Here is a 16497-nt window from a genome sequence, read left to right on the forward strand (position 1 = left end):
CATAAGAGACATTCAAAAAGTCAAAATGATAGAATCCATCTCAAATTTTAGAAGCCTTTCAGGTTAGATGTTATCTACTTCCATCACTGGCGCATTACAAGAAGTTAAATGAATAAAAATGAATACAGGAACTTGGAAACAACAGTAAATATTTATTTTCCTCCTAAAAGACCAAAAACGGATGAAAAAGATGAGAAAAAATTAAAAAGATGACAATGTTAAAAAAAAAATGTGACCAATCCTCACCCTGCTGTTCTTTGGTCTTATATTACAATAGCAGAACTAGACGGTTTTATATATGGAAAGACATATGGACAATTAACAGGAATTATAGAAATAAGTTGCTGAGTTATCTGCATGTAGATAAGGTAAACTGGGTCTAATCTGAGTAACAACAATGGAAATTTCTGGATGAAGCAAAAATGTTCAAATGTGTGAAATCTTATGGGACTTAACTGCTAAGGTCATCTGTCGCTAAGCTTACTCACTACTTAACCTAAATTATCCTAAGGACAAACACATACAACCATGCCCGAGGGGGGACTCGAACCTCGGCCAGGACCGGCCACACAGTCTATGACTGCAGCGCCTTAGACCGCTTGGCTAATCCCGCGCGGCTGGATGAAGCAATATATAAAAGAAGGGAAAGGCAACCACTCACCTATTGTGAACCAATTCAAAGAGCACAGTAGCACATAACAAAAACAGCATTCACCCTAGTGACAGTACACACATTCACTCACACAACCATACTAGTCTCAGTAATATATTCATAAAATGGCTGAGTCTCTCATGCCTATGGAATGTTGAACTTACATAAAGTCATAAAAGACAATATAATGCAGACAACATGGAGTTAATGTCATGTAAATGCGTGCTACGAGCTAGGGCACATCACTGTAAATATGACGGAAATTAACTGTACTAAAATCGGTGTCACACGTCGACCAGAGTGCTACTAGCTCACAGCACGCAGCTCATAAACAGTTCATTACAGTCGGCACACTTTTTCTTCAATGCCAATTGTAGCTTTTCTTAAGGTCCGATGCACATTTTATTTCACTACTGACTGAAGTACAATTCCATTTCTATCTGTTTCTGCACAGAGCCTGACATCACCTGTTTTGAATACTTTAGCACAATTGACCATTGTCAGTTGCTTACATTCACTATTGCTACCATCCCATGGTGCAAGACTGGTAAATGTCTTCTTCAGCACCAGAATGCAGATACAGCTTAGCTTAGCACCATCTTCTTTCTGTTTAAAATTCTTGGAGCATTTTGTAATCTCTATTGCATTTCATAGTATCCACTTAGGCTGTCAGTACCGGAGTCTTATCAAATCAAATTCGTGGTCTCCTAAATGCAAAGTGTGCTCCACAACAGCTAATCTTCTGTTTCTACCCTTCTACAGTTGTTCTTATGTTGTTCTAGTTGTTTTTCAGTAGTTCTTTTAGTAGTTCCCATGTATATTGCTACACAACTTCATAGTAGATTTGAGAGCGTCCTTGGCCAACTTTAGGTGTTCCTGTATCTTCTGGATGGGTTTGTAGATTACAGCAATATTCAATTTTGAAACTTCCTTACAGATTAAAACTGTGTACCAGAATGAGACTCAAACTCAGGTAAGGATCCTTTCACAGGCTGAGCTACCCACCACGACTCCCAAACTGTCTTCATAATTTTGCTTCTATCATCTCCTACATTCCAAAACTCATAGAATCTCCCCCATGAAACTTGCAATATTAGTGATCCTGGAAGAAAGGAAATTGTGGAGACATGGCTTAGCCACAGGCTGAGGAAAATTTGCAGAATGAAATGAAGTACTGGCAGAAGCAAAGCTTTGAGGACAGGTCATGAGTTGTGCCTTGGTAGCTTAGTCAATAGAGCACTTGCCAGCTGAAGGCAAGGTTCCAAAGTTCCAGTCTCAGTCTGCCACACAGTTTTAATCTGCAAGGAAGTTTCATATTGGTGCACACTTGAACACAGAGTGAAATTTTCATTCTGGATATTCAATTTCGTCAAGATATTTTGTATGTGATCGGTTACATCTTTAATGAATAGCAATAAAATCTTGTATTTTGCAGGTGTCTGTACATCACTGTGATCTTTTTGTGGCTGTCTTAACACCCTTTATCTCAGCCGATGAATACCCATTATTCTGAAACACTTTGGTGAAATACTTAAATTGTACTATAAGCAAACCTGGTTCATACATGTTCCTTGCTCTATCTTCTACCATATTTATAACATTCAGTTGTTCTACCACTCAGACTTTATGCAATGCTGAAAACTCATAAGGAAAATGTTCAGTCACGAGATACAATAAGTGTCAATGTTTTGCCCACCTAATCATCAATTGTCAAGTTCTTGACTACACTATTACAACCCATTGTGGACTGATCAGACTCTTACACCAAGAAATCGGAACATTTTATCAGTAAATTAAATGGCACAGTGATCCAGATGAAGGACCTAAAGTCAATTTTGATGTGGTATCATTATTCACCATAGATGTTGGAATAGTTGATTTTTCCTGCTCATAGAGCAGAACTTTTTAAATATTGCCTCATGACCATATACTTCAAATGGGATAATGATTTTTACAAACAGACAGATGCCTACCTATGGGGAGCCTCTTAAGTCCAGTGATAACAAATTTCTTTGTGGAAATACTTGAAGAACAAGTATTAGAAATTATGACCAAAAAACCAAGTACATGGTTCCATTATGTGGATGATACGTTTGTATTGAGGAGACATGGTAGAGAGGAACTAGGACACTTGCATGAACATCACAATGTAAAGTATCTGAACTTCAGCTCACTATGACGGAGGTGGTACATGGCAGATCATGTTTTCTAGATGTGCTAGTCTTTAAGAAAGAAGATGGTAGCTTGGTACACCAAAACCCATGCATCCACATAATTAGCAAAAATGTTAGCAGAGAGAGTGAGGAACATCTATCAACTAGAGTGGCTCGATATGGAAACAAAATATTTCATCAGTTCATTGCATAGGAGTGAGTATTTGTGCACTGAGTCACAAAGAGTGTTTAGAAAGCCATGGAAAGATCATGATGTACAGGCATCTGCAAAATCCAACATTTTTCATTAAAGACATAGCTGACTGCAAAGGAAAGATCTTGATGAACACTGTAATCTACAAATCCACTTGAAAGATACAGGAAGACCTAAAGTCAGCCAAAGATGGTCGCAAACCCCTGGAAAAGCAGGAATTTAAAGGACAACGTGTAGCTGCAAGGATGTGTATGAGGGTACTACTAAAAGAACTATTAACAAAATGACTAGGTGGCGCCGAGTATAGATGCATTTTATGTTAGTTCTAGAAATGAATATCTAAACACAGTAGGAAAGTGCTTAATGTGCAACAAATATCATGTTTATTCTGACAATGCATGTGTTTCATGTTACATTATTACAAAAGTCGGTGAAAAACATAATGGGACACCAAAGAAACATCAAAGTGAGATAGTGTGTACACCATCAACATCGTACTAGAAGAACCAAGCAGTGAATCAACTACTGATCACTGCTACTGCGAAAAGCGTGCAGGAAAAGGTATGATGTGCATAAAATGTAAAAATGTGTATCATTTTAATTGTGTGAAAGCGAATCCAAAGCAAAAAATTTGGTTATGCTCATGTTGTGATAGACATTCTCAGTAAAAAAACTTACCACAAGGAATGTACAGGTGAAATTATTAAATTTCTAATTGAAGAAATATATTATTTAAATCACAAATGGGTCGAGTGCAAACTAAAAAATGAACAGGAAGTAGGCACAAAAGTGGCAATAAATACGACTTCTCATAATCCTGGCAGAAAGTGTAAGAAAACGGTTGTTGTTGTTGTTGTTGATGTTGTCTTCAGTCCAGAGACTGGTTTGATGAAGCTCTCCATGCTACTCTATCCTATGCAAGCTTCTTCATCTCCCAGTACTTACTGCAACCTACATCCTTCTGAATCTGCTTAGTGTATTCATCTCTTGCTCTCCCTCTATGATTTTTACCCTCCATGCTGCCCTCCAATGCTAAATTTGTGATCCCCTGATGCCTCAGAACATGTCCTACCAACCAGTCCCTTCTTCTTGTAAAGTTGTGCCACAAACTCCTCTTCTCCCAAATTCTATTTAATACTTCCTCATTAGTTATGTGATCTAGCTATCTAATATTCAGCATTTTTCTGTAGCATCACATTTCGAAAGCTTCTATTCTCTTCTTGTCCAAACTATTTCTCTTCCATGTTTCACTTCCATACATGGCTACACTCCATACAAATACTTTCAGAAATGACTACCTGACAATTAAATCTGTACTCGATGTTAACAAATTTCTCTTCTTCAGAAATTCTTTCCTTCCCATTGCCAGTCTACATTTTATATCCTCCCTACTTCGACCGTCATCAGTTATTTTTCTATCCAAATAGCAAAACTCCTTTACTACTTTAAGCCTCTCATTTCCTAATCTAATACCCTCAACATATCATTTCCTAATCTAATACCCTCAACATCACCCGACTTAATTCGACTACATTCCATTATCCTCGTTTTGCTTTTGTTGATGTTCATCTTATATCCTCCTTTCAAAACACTGTCCATTCTGTTCAACTGCTCTTCCAAGTCCTTTGCTGTCTCTGACACAATTACAATGTCATCGGCGAACCTCAAAGTTTTTATTTCTTCACCGTGGATTTTAATACCTACTCCGAATCTTTCTTTTGTTTCCTTTACTGCTTGCTCAATATACAGATTGAATAATATCGAGGAGAGGCTACAACCCTGTCTCACTCCCTTCCCAACCACTGCTTCCCTTTCATGCCCCTCGAATCTTATAACTGCCATCTGGTTTCTGTAAAAATTGTAAATAGCCTTTCGCTCCATGTATTTTACCCCTGCCACCTCTAGAATTTGAAAGAGAGTATTCCAGTTAACATTGTCAAAAGCTTTCTCTGAGTCTACAAATGAATTTTCCAAAAAAGTAGTATTAGACTTTGGCACTAAATTAAGTGAGAGTAGTTCTATATCAATTCAATATAGTAAAATGAAAGTAGGTTTAAAGTACCAAGGAAACGTGAATCACTGACCAAGCCTAGCCCAGACCAGGCTTGGTCACTTCCTGTTGACCAGGGCCCAACCCATACTAAAAAAAGCAAATAAATAGTTCAGCAGGCAGTATCTCCAAATCTGATAACATTATACCTAACTATACTGCTAAGATTATGTTTCTTAACATACAGGCTTATTAGATAAAACAGATATATTGCATGTTCTGATCGAGGAAAAGCAAATAGAAGTCCTTGGTGTAGCTGATCATTGGATGAACCCTGATGGTATCAACTTGACAGGCATTCCAGATTTTAAAGTAGTCTCTTACTTTTTCCCTAAAGATAAGAAACGAGGTGGCTTTGGCATTTTAATTAAGAACCACCTTGTTTTTGAGCCACTACCTAGTGTAACAAATTTATCTGTGGAGGAAACTTTTGAAATATCTGCCTGTTACATTGTGAGTTATGGAACAGCCTTTATCTGTATTTACAGAAACCCAATATTGGAAAATAAGAAAGATTTTTTTGAAATGTTGGACATCTCATTAAACACATTCTTTTTAATGAAAGTTAATGTAATTCTAATGGCTGATTTTAATATTAATTTCAACTCCAGTGCTTCTGACAACTTGGAAATAAATAGCTTAGTTAAAAGCTATGGGATGAATTTTATGCTGAAGAATGTAATCACCAGACCTGGTAGTGTAAACATGGGTACTTGTACAGACAATATTGTTACAACTTTTCATTCTTCAAAAATATGATACAAATATGATTGACACTCTTCTTTCTGATCATCATGGTATTATTATTCATGTAAACATGGACGCAATGATATATAATGTCATGAAGCCTTCTGTGATTTATAAGACACAACATACAATTAGTGACTGTAATATATCTGTTTTTCTAAAATTTCTCAGAGAAATTAATTGGTTGTGTGTGTATGGTAACACTGGAGCAGAAAACCAGTTCAACAACCTTCTTGAATTATTCATGTGGGCAGTTAACATTGGCCTGCCACTAAAGAACAAATGTGTTAAAATGAACAGTGTATCGACTATCAATAAAAATAAGTGGTACACTCATGAACTACGAAAACTTAAGGATCAACGCAACAATTTCTACTACCTAGCAAAGAATTCATCTTGTCTGCATGACAAAGTAAGATATAAAAAAAATGCAAATATCAGTACAGAATGGGTATTAAGAAAGCTAAATTACAATATAATTGCAAATTGGTAGCACAATCTATTAATAAACCAAACGAAATGTGGAAAATCATTAATGAAAGTCTAGCATTGGGTAGCAAAGAATTTGTATCTAGATCCAAAATTAGTGCTGATAGTTTTAATAATTACTTTGTAAACAGTGTAGATAGTGTAGTTAGTAAGATACCTGATAGTAAACATGAACCTAGCTACTATTTGGATGTTGCCTATAAAAACCAAAATGTGTTTTATTTTGAACACATTTGTGTCGAAGATGTACACTCTGACATTCTTTCTCTTAGTAAAAGTGATTCACTGGATATTTACAATATCAGCTCTAAAATATTGAAACTTAGCAGTCATAATATAGCAGAGGCGCTCTGTCACATCATAAACTACTGCTTTGATGAAAGTTGCTTCCCTGAAAAATTAAAAGTAGCTAAAGTAATCCCAGTCCACAAAAAAGGTGACAATAATTTTCCTAGCAATTATAAGCCAGTTTCTCTTGTACCACTTTCAACCAAGGTCATTGAGAAACTAATGAGTATTCAAATAATCAATTTTCTAGATTCTCATCAATTACTTTCAAATAGCCAGTTTGGGTTTAGGAAAAAAATCTATCAACATGTGATGCTATTATGAGCTACATATGTAACTGTCTTGAAGCAAAAGAAGAAAAATTTATTGTAAGTACAAAGTTTTTTGATTTATCAAAAGCGTTTGACACAGTGTGCCACAACACTCTGCTGCTGAAATTAAAAACTGTAGGTTTCTCAGTTTCCGCTATTAAAATTATTCAGTCATACTTATCTAATAGATCTCAAACTGTTTACTTCAATAACCAATATTCTAGTTTATTACCCGTTAACCAAGGGGTTCCTCAAGGGTCAATCTTAGGCGCTCTCTTGTTCATATTACACTCCTGGAAATTGAAATAAGAACACCGTGAATTCATTGTCCCAGGAAGGGGAAACTTTATTGACACATTCCTGGGGTCAGATACATCTCATGATCACACTGACGGAACCACAGGCACATAGACACAGGCAACAGAGCATGCACAATGTCGGCACTAGCACAGTGTATATCCACCTTTCGCAGCAATGCAGGCTGCTATTCTCCCATGGAGACGATCGTAGAGATGCTGGATGTAGTCCTGTGGAACGGCTTCCCATGCCATTTCCACCTGGCGCCTCAGTTGGACCAGCGTTCGTTCTGGACGTGCAGACCGCGTGAGACGACGCTTCATCCAGTCCCAAACATGCTCAATGTGGGACAGATCCGGAGATCTTGCTGGCCAGGGTAGTTGACTTACACCTTCTAGAGCACGTTGGGTGGCACGGGATACATGCGGACGTGCATTGTCCTGTTGGAACAGCATGTTCCCTTGCCGGTCTAGGAATGGTAGAACGATGGGTTCGATGACGGTTTGGATGTACCGTGCACTATTCAGGGTCCCCTCGACAATCACCAGAGGTGTATGGCCAGTGTAGGTGATCGCTCCCCACACCATGATGCCGGGTGTTGGCCCTGTGTGCCTCGGTCGTTTGCAGTCCTGATTGTGGCGCTCACCTGCACGGCGCCAAACACACATGCGACCATCATTGGCACCAAGGCAGAAGCGACTCTCATCGCTGAAGACGACACGTCTCCATTCGTCCCTCCATTCACGCCTGTCGCGACACCACTGGAGGCGGGCTGCACGATGTTGGGGCGTGAGCGGAAGACGGCCTAACGGTGTGCGGGACCGTAGCCCAGCTTCATGGAGACGGTTGCGAATGGTCCTCGCCGATACCCCAGGAGCAACAGTGTCCCTAATTTGCTGGGAAGTGGCGGTGCGGTCCCCTATGGCACTGCGTAGGATCCTACGGTCTTGGCTGGCATCCGTGCGTCGCTACGGTCCGGTCCCAGGTCGACGGGCACGTGCACCTTCCGCCGACCACTGGCGACAACATCGATGTACTGTGGAGACCTCAAGCCCCACGTGTTGAGCAATTCGGAGGTACATCCACCCGGCCTCCCGCATGCCCACTATACGCCCTCGCTCAAAGTCCGTCAACTGCACATACGGTTCACATCCACGCTGTCGCGGCATGCTACCAGTGTTAAAGACTGCGATGGAGCTCTGTATGCCCCGGCAAACTGGCTGACACTGACGGCGGCGGTGCACAAATGCTGCGCAGCTAGCGCCATTCGACGGCCAACACCGCGGTTCCTGGTGTGTCCGCTGTGCCGTGCGTGTGATCATTGCTTGTACAGCCCTCTCGCAGTGTCCGGAGCAAGTATGGGGGGTCTCACACACCGGTGTCAATGTGTTCTTTTTTCCATTTCCAGGAGTGTATGAATGACATACCTAGCAATGCAATAGATGATACTACAAATGAACAATAACATAAGTAACTCTACCTCACTCGAGATAGATATACTTTCTGACTGGTGCGATGCCAATAGCCTGTCTATGAACATAAATAAAAAACAGGAATCAAACATTTTTTATAACAATAGAATCACCTTAGAGACAGTTCCTGTAAAGTTTCTTGGGATTGTTTTGCAAAATAATTTATGCTCGCAGGCTGGCAGGTGCCAAAAATTTCTAAAGGAATATTTATGCACAGAAAATTACAAGCAACAGTAGATGAGAAAATTTTGCTTTCTGTCTATTATCGTTATATTCACTCTCATTTGAAGTATGGGACAATCTTGTGGGGAAATAATTGCTACTCAAAATGCTTATTTACAGCCCAGAAAATAGCTGTCAGACTGATATGTAAAGTACCACCTAGAACTCACTGTAGATAATTATTTATTAATCTTAGTATTATGACTTTGCCACATATACACATATTTCAATCTCTCTTTTACATTAAAAAGAACTTGTCTAGTTTTGATCTGAATTCTGATGTACATAGTTATAACACACGACACTGTAATTATGTAAGAAAAGACTACTGCTCATATACCAAAACAATAAACAGCTTCAAACACACATCTGTAAAGCTATTTAATAAAGTGCCAGAGTCAGTTAAGAGTCTGGAGCTGAAAAAAGTTAAGATATTTGTAAGAACTTTATTAATTCAAAATTGTTTTTCTACAATGGAAGATTTCTGTGAGCATAATTTCTAACATAGATTAATTATTTGTGTATTTATTGTCATTGTTGTTTGTACATTTATTGACATTGCTTATACAAGCTTTACATCCTTGTAAATGTTTTGTTTTTGGGCAATAAAAATCAATCAATCAATCAACACAAGGGCAACTATAAAAGGGGAGAAACAGACAGCTCAGGTGTTGCAGAACATGCTTTGCAACCAGGCATGGCCTACACCTCAATAGGAAAGGGAAGGGTAAACTGGAAGGGTTGTTAGTGAAATCCATAAGTGGGGACACTAGTACTCATGGATGTACCTCTTTTTTAGACTAATATCAGTGTCCAATGAGAAGTTCAGGCAGGCAGGTGCTAAAGAGGTCCAAAACTCACAAGATTCTCACAACAGGAAAGTCAATAATAATGTTACCATATTTAACCAAAATATTGTTGGATTAAGGAAAAAGTAGATTCTCACAAAAGTAAAAAATAATGTTACCTTTTTCACCAAAATATTCTGGGATTGAATGACAAAGTAGATGAGCTCCTGGTTTGTTTAGATGACATTAAATCTGATAATGTACTAGATATTCTATGCCTGTCTGAGCATCACATGTGTCTGATATGGAAAAGGTAAATACTAGTGGTTATAAACTAGCTGCACATATGAGTAGAGAGAATAAGGTAAGAGGATGAGTTGCCATATATGTGAAAAGTTATCGCTGTGTAAAAAGCTTAGATACAAAAAAGTTTTGTCTAGAGCAACATATAGAAGCATGTGCCTGTCAGCTTAAACTGAAGGAGGGCTCTTTCATAATTGTAACAGTATATAGGTTCCCTTCAGGAAACTTTCATTTATTCCTGGAAAATTTGGATGCCTTGTTGTGCTATCTGTCAGATAGGGGAAAGCAAATTATTATTTGTGGGGACTTCAATGTTGATTCACTGAAAGAGAGTAACAGGAAGAATGACCTGGAAGTCTTGCTCGGTTCTTTCAGTTTGACATCTGTAATACATTTTCCTATTCAGGTAGTAAAGGACAGCAGCACATTGATAGATAACACTTTTACAGACCACGATAAGTTTAAAAACATGAATTCTTGTTCTGTTGAGAATGGCCTTTCTGATCATGATGCTCAGCTAGTTACAGTGTATGACATTCAGTAATTCAAAACTACCCTCCAAAGTTGTGCATTCAAGCAATGACTCAACAATTAAAAATTTCAGAGAAAATCTTCGGCAGTTAGACTGGGATGAGGTGTACAAGGAACCTGATGCTAATTTAAAATATAACTTATTTCCTGACACTCTTGTAAGAGAATTTGAAAACTGTTTCCCCAAGAAAGTAGTTAAATCTAATTATAAGAAAGCATGCAAAAAACCTTGGCTTACTACAGGAATAAAATATCTTGTAACCACAAAAGGGAACTGTATCTAACAACAAGAAAGAGTAATGACCTAGAAATGGCCAAATATTATAAAAACTACTGTGCTATATTAAGAAAGGTTATTAAAAAGTCCAGAAGCATGTGCATCATGTCAGATTAATACCTCTGATAACAAAATCAACACAATTTGGAATATTATTACAAGGGAGACAGGGCAACCAAGAGTACAGGTTGACAGCATTACCATCCAAGTGAACGGAAACTTGACAAACAACAAGCTGGAAGTCATAAACATTTTGAATAATCATTTTTTAAATGTTGTAGAGAAAATAGGATCTAAATGTTCATTAGAAGAAGCAAGGCAGTTAATGGAAGAGGCCTTACCCGCACCATTTGATAAAATTGAAATTCCACCCAACTCTCCTTCTGAAATTAGAAAGATGATAAACTCTCTCAAGAATAAAAGCTCACATGGAATTGATGGCATTTCCAGCAGGATAATAAAAGCTTGTTCCCAAGAGATGACTGGGATTTTTAGCCACATATGTAATAGCTCTCTGAAGCAGGATATTTTCCCAGACAGACTGAAGTATGCCATTGTTAAGCCACTGCATAAAAAAGGGGATACGCCTGATGTCAATAACTACCGTCTAATCTCTCTTCTGACTGCCTTATCCAAAACTCTGGAAAAAGTAATGTATTGTAGAGTAGCTTCACACCTTTGTAAAAATAAAGGTTTAACAAAATGTCAGTTTGGTTTCCAGAAAGGTTTTTCAACGGAAAATGCTATATATACGTTCACTAATGAAATATTAAATGCTCTGAGTAACCGGAAGTCACCCGTTGGGATTCTTTGTGATCTCTCAAAGGGTTTTACACACGCGAGACAGATAATACTTCTAGATAATCTCAAGTACTGTGGTATGAATGGGACAGCGCTCAAATGTTTTAAATCATACCTAACTGGATGAGTGCAGAAAGTTGAAATAAGCAGTTTACATAATATGCAAAAAACTGGCGATTTCTCAAACTGGGGAACAATCAAGAAAAGGGTGCTGCATGGTTCTTGGGTCCTCTGCTGTTCTTAATATATATTAATGACGACCCATTCTATATTCACGAAGATGAAAAGCTGGTACTTTTTGCTGATGATACAAGTACAGCTATCACACCTAACAGACAAGAATTAACTGGTGAAATTGTAAACGATGGTTTTCAGAAAATCATTAAGTGGTTCTCTGCAAATAGGCTATCATTAAACTTTGACAAAAAACAGTACATACAGTTCCACACAGTAAATGGAATGACACCACTAATAAATATAGACTTCGATCAGAAATCGGTAGCTAAGGTAGAATATTCAAAATTTCTAGGTGTATGAATTGCTTTCGTATGGCATCATATTCTGGGGTAACTGGAAAAACGCACTGAAGATCTGCTGAAACATTTGAGTTCAGCTACTTGTGCTATTAGAGTCATTGCAAATTTTGGCGATATACATCTCAGTAAATTAGCTTACCACACCTATTTTCATTCTCTGCTTTTGTATGGCATCATATTCTGGGTTAACTCACCATTGAGTAAAAGAGCGTTCATTGCACAAAAGTGCAAATAACTGCTGGAGCTCATCCAAAATCATCCTGCAGACACTTATTTAAAGAGATAGAGATCTTCACTCTAGCCTCGCAATATATATATATATATATATTCACTTAATGCTAAAGATTAGATGGGTATATCACGTAACTAATGAGGAGGTATTGAATAGAATTGGGGAGAAGAGGAGTTTGTGGCACAACTTGATGAGAAGAAGGGACCAGTTGGTAGGACATGTTCTGACGCATCAAGGGATCACAAATTTAGCATTGTAGGGCAGCGTGGAGGGTAAAAATCGTAGTGGGAGACCAAGAGATGAATACACTACGCAGATTCAGAAGGATGTAGGTTACAGTAGGTACTAGGAGATGAGGAAGCTTGCACAGGATAGAGTAGCATGGAGAGCTGCATCAAACCAGTCTCAGGACTGAAGACCACAACAACAACAATATGAAATTTGTTATTAACAATCCGAAGAAATTCAAAATTAATAGCAGTGTACATGGCTACAACACTAGGAGAAATGATGATCTTCACTACTCACAGTTAAATCTAACTTTCACTCAGAAGGGAGTAAATTATGCTGCCAAAACAGTCTTTGGTCTCTTACCTAATAGCATCAAAAGTCTGACAGATAGCCATATAGCATTTAAAAGGAAATTAAAATAATTAATTAATGGCAACTCCTCCTACTCATTAGATGAATTTTTGGATATAGTAAGTGGATAATTTCCCCAACCTCCACAAAAAAGTGTCATGTAATTTGTTGTGTAATGTAATATCTTGTACAGACACCTTTTCTTAACCTGACACCTTCCACATCATTACAAAGTGTCGAATTCATGATCTATGGAACAAGTACTAATCTAATCTAATCTAATCTCTGGATTTGATTTGGTAAGAGTAAGGGATTGGCAGCTACAAGTGGATACTACAACCTTAAGAATTTTAAGTGGAAAGAGGATGGTGTGAAGCTAAACAGTATCTGCATTAAGATGCCGAAGAAGATATGATCCAGTCTTCCTCTATGGGGTGACATCAATAGCTCACAACAGCTATCAAAAAACAGCCAGTTGCAATCAAGTATTCTACACAGATGACGTCACGTCCCTGTGTGGGAGCTTGTGAAAACAGAACTTACCTCAGTCAGTAGCAAGCCAGGGTGTACATCAGACTGTCAAAAAAGCTACAAATGCCTCTGAAGATGCCCTCCATGGATGGGATGACTTGTTGGGTTTCAATATGAAATTCATTTGACCATGGCATAATACCCAGGAATGTTTTAACAAGTTTAAATTTAGCTACATTTTTTATTATTATTGGTACTCTAACATTTGAGATTTGTGGCCATAATGTGCTTGAAAGTAATTGTAGCATACAGTCCACCTCAATTGTCAAAGGTGTAAGGGTGGTATAGTAAATTGGAATAACTGATAAAATCATAGCTTCTATAAGTCATTATGAAGAGGAAGTCACAGGCAACTGTAGGGCAGGGAGAATATTGTGTCACAGATGGGAATATTCTAAGTGGCGTCAGATGAACAAAGCACTCCAAAACATTAGTTTATATGTGAAATGTTCAGAAGGCCTAAGCACAGAATGTTTCATTAAGAGTGCAGCAGGTTGAGCAGTATGAGCGAGAGAAATGGAATTGTTCAAGAAGTTATTAGAATGAAGAAGCTGGAGATAAATAAATATGGTAACATACAGAGGTAATGAATACATTAAGGTAATACATAAACAAATATGAAATTGTTTTATGAAGTAATGGATAAGTATGTAGGTATCATAACACAATACCAGTTTTCATTAAAAAAAATCAAAAATTAGAAATAGAAAGGTCAGCAATGTGTTGAAATTTTGAAAGGCTGGAGAGACTGGTAGCTGCTGATGCAGATACATCATTTGCACAATCTTACCATTTCTGCTAACTGATACCTAGAGAAATGACACATAGAGACAAAATGTGTGGACTGTACAGAAGTTTACCTAGATCACCAATCATTCCACACATGAATTTGCCATAGGCATGTAACAATTGCTCTACAAATAACTAAAGGCAGAAGTAAATATAAAGCACGAAATGAAGTGGGAGAGAATTTTGTTTTGTCTTTAGATTTCTTCCAACACTAAATTTTAATAATTAAAATCATTTAAATTACCACAGTTAATATTTATTTTATTTTTTACTAACCTAGAATAACCAAGGGATGCTGCCAGATGTAAAAGTGTCATGCCTCGATGACTGCAGAACCAAGAGGGGCTCACTTCCTCTCCACACTGCCAAGCCTTTGAAGTCATTTCTTGACAATAGTTTACCAGACGATCTTCAAAATTGCTTTGGCTTAACATTGATGAGCCTTCAACCTGAGTTCAGAAACATTATCAATATAAATATTTGTCGGGAACTCCAAACACTGATTTTTGAGGGAAAACTAAAGCTTGCTTTTATCTTGTGCTACAATAAATCCTGGGTGAACGAAGCCCAATAAATGTGCCATTTTCCATTACCAAAAGTGCTAAGATTTGGTCAATCTGACAATCAAAGTGTACAATTTAAATAACACATTCTTATTCATGTTCTAATTAATATCTGCAATCACAATTTTATATCAAACACAATGGATGTGGAGAACATCATAAACATGATGAACTTTAGATTCCACCTCAAATTCTAGCTGGAAATCTGGGTATTATAATCAAATATATGACCAAAAAAGAAGTGCTTATACCATGCTTGTGTAAAAGTTTTTGTCACATTCTTGCAGATTTATCCCTCACTACCCTCAACTGTAATTGTATAGAATACTCTAACAAACAATTAGATTCCAGCTACACACAAAAAAATCAGTAAAACACATAGTATTCACTGAATTTACCCTCAGGTCATAAAATAATAAGAACTACCAACTGCTGTTCATTTGAATTACGTCACAGCAACATCACTATATAACATTATCTTCCAGTTATTTTTCCAATGAAGCAACAAAGGATCAAATTACTCCCATACTTTTTTCCTCTGTGTACTGTACATCAACTGAACAAATAGCACTAAACATTAATTAATGATGTAAATAAAATAGAAAGAAACTTCCACATGGGAAAAATATATTAAAAACAAAGATTCCAAGACTTACCAAGTGGGAAAGGGCCGGTAGACAGGCACAATCAAATAACATACAAACACACACAAAATTTCTAGCTTTCGCAACCAAAGGTTGCTTCTTCAGGAAACAGGGAAGGAGAGGGAAAGACGAAAGGATGTGGGTTTTAAGGGAGAGGGTAAGGAGTCATTCCAATCCCGGGAGCGGAAAGACTTACCGTAGGGGGAAAAAAGATAGGTATATACTCGCGCGCGCTCGTGCCCCCCCCCCCCCCCCCCCACACACACACACATCCATCCATACATATACAGACACAAGCAGACATATTTAAAGGCAAAGAGTTTGGGCAGAGATGTCAGTCGAGGCGGAAGTGCAGAGGCAAAGATGATGTTGAATGACAGGTGAGGTATGAGTGGAGGCAACTTGAAATTAGCGGAGATTGAGGCCTGGTGGATAACGAGAAGAGAGGATATATTGAAGGGCAAGTTCCCATCTCCAGAGTTTGGATAGGTTGGTGTTGGTGGGAAGTATCCAGATAACCCAGACGGTGTAACACTATGCCAAGATGTGCTGGCCGTGTACCAAGGCATGTTTAGCCACAGGCTGATCCTCATTACCAACAAACACTGTCTGCCTGTGTCCATTCATGCGAATCGACAGTTTGTTGCTGGTCATTCCCACATAGAAAGCGTCACAGTGTAGGCAGGTCAGTTGGTAAATCACATGGGTGCTTTCACACGTGGCTCTGCCTTTGATCGTGTACACCTTCCGGGTTACAGGACAACCAAACTGCCCTTGTCAAAGTTTACTGTCCTACACTCGTAGTCTCTGCTCGAAATATCACTTTGCCACGAAGAAAAATAATCCTGATCCCACTCCTAATGATCCAACTCCCCAAGACACTATCCAAATTGAACCCTGCCTGGAACAGTTCCGTCCTCCATCACAGCGGGACCCACCTCCTCTTCCTCAAAATCACCCTCTCCAAACCTTCCAGGAATTTCTCAATTCCAGCCTTGCCTCTCAATCGTTCTTGAAAAACCTTA

The 16497-nt window shown here is 38.3% G+C and overlaps 1 protein-coding gene across 3 annotated transcripts in view; it reads right to left on the reverse strand.

Moving 5' to 3' along the window:
* The window catches only part of LOC126356325 (calmodulin-binding transcription activator 1), a 1852577-nt gene that overhangs the window by 237687 nt on the left and 1598393 nt on the right, over positions 1–16497 (reverse strand). For all 3 annotated transcript variants that reach the window (XM_050007298.1, XM_050007299.1, XM_050007300.1), the window contains exon 16: positions 14542–14714. In XM_050007298.1, coding sequence (XP_049863255.1) covers positions 14542–14714 — 173 coding nt within the window. The remainder of the gene's footprint in view (positions 1–14541; positions 14715–16497) is intronic.

The sequence above is a fragment of the Schistocerca gregaria genome, chromosome 3 (assembly GCF_023897955.1).
Source record: "Schistocerca gregaria isolate iqSchGreg1 chromosome 3, iqSchGreg1.2, whole genome shotgun sequence".
Classification (NCBI taxonomy): domain Eukaryota; kingdom Metazoa; phylum Arthropoda; class Insecta; order Orthoptera; family Acrididae; genus Schistocerca; species Schistocerca gregaria.